The following is a 4,046-nucleotide window of genomic DNA, read 5'->3' as shown; positions in this document are numbered from 1 at the left end:
TGTGGTTATCAGGGGGGTTTTGTGTGTAGTTATCAGGGGGTTGTGTGTAGTTATCAGGGGGTTGTGTGTGGTTATCAAGGGGGTTGTTTGTGTGTTTATCATGGAGGTTGTGTGTGGTTATCAGAGGGGGTTTTGTGTAGTTATCAGGGGGTTGTGTGTGATTATTAGGGTGGTTGTGTGTGGTTATCAGGGGGGTTTTATGTGTAGTTATCAGGGGGTTGTGTGTAGTTATCAGGGGGTTGTGTGTGGTTATCAAGGGGGTTGTTTGTGTGTTTATCATGGAGGTTGTGTGTGATTATCAGGGGCTTTTGTGTATGGTTATCAGGAGTGGTTGTGTGTAGTTATCAGAGAGGTTGTGTGTGTGTGGTTTTCAGAGGTGGTTGGCCTTCTCCCTCAGATGCAGCTAAGTGAAATAAGAGGCCTCCAGCCTGCCCCAGTGCCTTCCTGAAAGGAGCGTCTCCACGCCAGCCATAGGCAGCCCTCTCGAGTTTGCTCCTTGAAAACTAGCTGGAAAACCAGGCCTGCAATTCCAGCTACTCAAGAGACTGAGGCAGGAGGATTTTGAATTCAAGGCTAGTTTAGGCAAGTTAGTAAGAGCCTGTCTCAACAGAGTTAAAAACAGAGCTGGAGATGTGGGTCAGTGACCAGGCACTTGCCTAGTGTGCCAAGGCCCTGGTTCAGTCCCCTGCATGACGTAGGAAGACAATGAGCAGAACAGCTTTTCCCAGTAAATCACTAAGATGTCAAGTGACCTTTGCAGGTTTACTCTGAAAGGATTCAAGCTGTTGCACGTATTGCCCTCCAGGCTCTGAGCAATCTTCCACCAACATTATCACAGCTGATTGTCCTCACACCTCCACTTCAAGATGAGCATTGCAGAGTTCAGAAAAGGACACTTGGGGGCTGAGGTGGGAGGGCTGCCAGGAGTTCAAGGCCAGACTGAACTAGAAGGGTAGTGTCCATGCTAACCAAGTAAGTAGGTGGCAGAGTCAAACTTGGATCTTTCCAGACTGAAAAGCTTCATTCTTTCTGCTGTCTTCTGCTATCTCGTCATGCGTTCATTCATTCATTCATTCATAGACTAGGCTGGCGAAGGAGATCAGCCTGCTTCTGCCTCCCAAGTGCTGGCCCCACCTCACTGAACTTATTTAACTATAGATGAAGAAGAAGTGAGTCTTCTAGCCCAGCACACCTCTCTTTCACTTCTTCCACTTTCAGTGAGTGTGGGAAGGGAGGTGCATTACTGAAGCAGAAACAGCCCAGAAGGACCTCAGACTTTTCGTGTGCTGGCCTGGGACTCACAGAATTAAAGGCAGGCGCCACCACATCCAGGCCCTCCATTCTATTTTTTTTGGTTTTTCGAGACAGGGTTTCTCTGTGGCTTTGGAGCCTGTCCTGGAACTAGCTCTGTAGACCAGGCTGGTCTCGAACTCACAGAGATCCGCCTGCCTCTGCCTCCCGAGTGCTTCCATTCTATTTTTTAAGGACTAATGTAATTCGGGCTGATTTTTGTTTTTCTCACATTCTATCCCAGCAATAGGATAACCAAACTGACCAAAATAAAAACAAGGTAAGTGACTGCTTGATTAAAATCCTCTATGTGTCTTTGCCTGACACAGAAATTTCTAGTAATTTATTAAAAGTTATATGAGAAGGCTTTTGCTTTTGTTTTGAGAAACTGGATTTTTGGTTCGTCTCATTTCCTATAACTGGGGTTAAGAAGAACAGTGTCCACGCAGTCTAGAGAAAAGGAGATGTGGTTTTGGTACGGAATATGTAAGAATGCCTTCGAGCTTAAAAAGGAATAATTCGTTAAATGATCAGTAGGGACATGGCTGCACAGCCTATCTTTGTAGTCATGGCTGCGCAACCTATCTTTGTAGTAATTTTTCACATATAACAGAAAATATTTGTTGTTTTGTTTTGTTTTGTTTTGTTTGAGACAGGGTCTCTTTGTAGACCTGACTGTCCTGAAACTGGAGATCGGGCTGACCTCAAACTCATAGAAAGCTGCCTCCCAAATGTTGAGGTTAAAGCTGTGTACCACCGTGCCCAGGTTCTCTTTAAAATCAAATATAAATGCTAGCTGAAAACGAATATGGTTTCTGAAAGATCAAATGTCACAGCCCAACTCCTTTCATTTTAGTACAAGCTTTGACTGCAGTTCCTACAGCATAGCATGGGACTGACGAAATGTTCTAGGCATTTTGCCTAACTTAGGAGCTTGGCTCTAATTGTGGGACCTTCCTCTCCTTTCAGATATAGAGGATTTAGACTGAGATGCTTTTGGAAGCTATAGTAGCCATTCTGCAGTGGGCACACGTAGGAGCTGTGACTGGCCAGACAGGGGTGATGCATCTCAGGGCAGAAAACTCTCTCCATTTGTCCCCTCAGCAGGAAATGGGTCCTTCTCAGCCACCTCAGATCTTCAAAAGAAAGAGACCTCATTTGGCAGTTCTGAAAACATCACCATGTCATCTCTCTCCAAAGGAACAGCCTTGGCGAGCGAGGATGCTCTCCCAGAGACTCCCTTCGCAGCCTTCGCCAGCTTTAAAGACATGATGCCCCAGAACGTTGAGCAGAAACAGTGCGAAAGTGAGGACTACCAGGACTTCACAAGGCAGGACCTGCCCACAGCAGCACGGAGCCACGAGACGGCATGTCCAAGCCCGGCTTCCAGTGTCGCCTCTCACGAAACCCCCAGGGAGTGTGCAGACGACTTTGGAGAATTTCAAAGCGAAAAGCCCAAAATCAGCAAATTTGACTTTTTAGTAGCCAATTCACAAAGCAAAATGAAGTCCAGTGAAGAAATGATCAAAAGTGAGCTGGCAACCTTTGACCTTTCTGTTCAAGGTAAGCCTTCTTCTCATGGGCTTGTCCCACTGAGGTGTTACATTCTTTCCTGAGAATGCCACAGTGATTTTAAAACCAGGCATGGTGACACATGTCTGTAAGCCTCGCATTCAAGAGGCTGAGGCAGGAGGATCATGAGTTTGAGGTCAGCTAGGTTATATAGTAAGCTTCAGGCCAGCCTAGGCTACATGATGAGACACTACCTTAAAAACTAAAAAGTAAGTTCAAAGAAAAAGTAAAATGATGATTCTTTGTTTAGCAGGAGATAGATGTTCCAGCTTGTAGGACTGTAGTTTCCCTGGAGCTCAGTTCAGGTTGCTGTCCCTCGTAACTGCTTATTGGAGAAAGACAAAGAGCGTGTGGCTTTTCTTCACTCTAGTTTGCTTAGAAGTGTGCTGTAAGCCAGGCGTGGTAGCAAACGCCTGCACTTGGGAGACAAAGGCAGGTGGATCTCTGTGAGTTCAAGGCCAGCCTGGTCTACAGAGTGAATTCCAGGACAGCCAGTTGCATAGTGAGACCCTATCTCAAAACAAACTAAAAGAACAAGCAGTGCTCCTGCAGGGGACTTGAGTTTGGTTCCCAGCACCCACATCTGGCAGCTCACAACTACCTATAGCTCTGATTCCAGGGAATCTGATAACTTTAGCCTCTATGGGCACCAGCACTCATATAACATGTCCAAATAATATATAGCACACATTCGTAATTAAAAGTCACAAAAATCAGTGCCTTTAAAAAAGGTATCTGTTTCAATTGATCCATAAAACCTGAAGTAATAGCAAACATTTTAAAATTAGATTTCTTGGGCTGGAGAGATGGCTCAGCTGTTAAGAGCATTATCTGCTCTTCCAAAGGTCCTGAGTTCAATTCCCAGCAACTACATGGTGGCTCACAGCCATCTGTAATGGGGTCTGATGCCCTCTTCTGGCCTGCAGGGATACATACAGACAGACTATTGTATACATAATAAATAAATAAATAAATATTTAAAAATAAAATAAAATTAGATTTCTCAATCTGGATTTCTGGTTTTTCTTGCAAAGTTGTAATATCTGGCAGTGCAAGGCCTGCATTCAGCCAGTGACAGGACGGGTCTCATGGCTCCTAGTCACAAGCCCACAGCCAGTGACAGGGCGGGTCTCGTGGCTCCTAGACACAAGCCCACAGCCAGTGACAGGACGGGTCTCGTGGCT

The 4,046-nt window shown here is 45.6% G+C and overlaps 1 protein-coding gene across 10 annotated transcripts in view; it reads left to right on the top strand.

The window, feature by feature from the left end:
* The window catches only part of Synrg (synergin gamma), a 68,254-nt gene that overhangs the window by 48,259 nt on the left and 15,949 nt on the right, over window positions 1-4,046 (top strand). For 6 of the 10 annotated variants that reach the window (XM_026780937.1, XM_013347327.2, XM_026780936.1 and 3 more), the window contains one exon: window positions 2,395-2,853. In XM_026780937.1, the coding sequence (XP_026636738.1) occupies window positions 2,395-2,853 (459 nt within the window). The remainder of the gene's footprint in view (window positions 1-2,394; window positions 2,854-4,046) is intronic. The other 4 variants (XM_013347330.2, XM_013347328.2, XM_026780939.1 and 1 more) reach the window with 1 other exon arrangement.

This window comes from Microtus ochrogaster, chromosome 7, assembly GCF_000317375.1.
Source record: "Microtus ochrogaster isolate Prairie Vole_2 chromosome 7, MicOch1.0, whole genome shotgun sequence".
Taxonomy (NCBI): domain Eukaryota; kingdom Metazoa; phylum Chordata; class Mammalia; order Rodentia; family Cricetidae; genus Microtus; species Microtus ochrogaster.
Note: the sequence above shows the minus strand (reverse complement) of the source record. Positions and strands in the feature narration are given on the sequence as shown.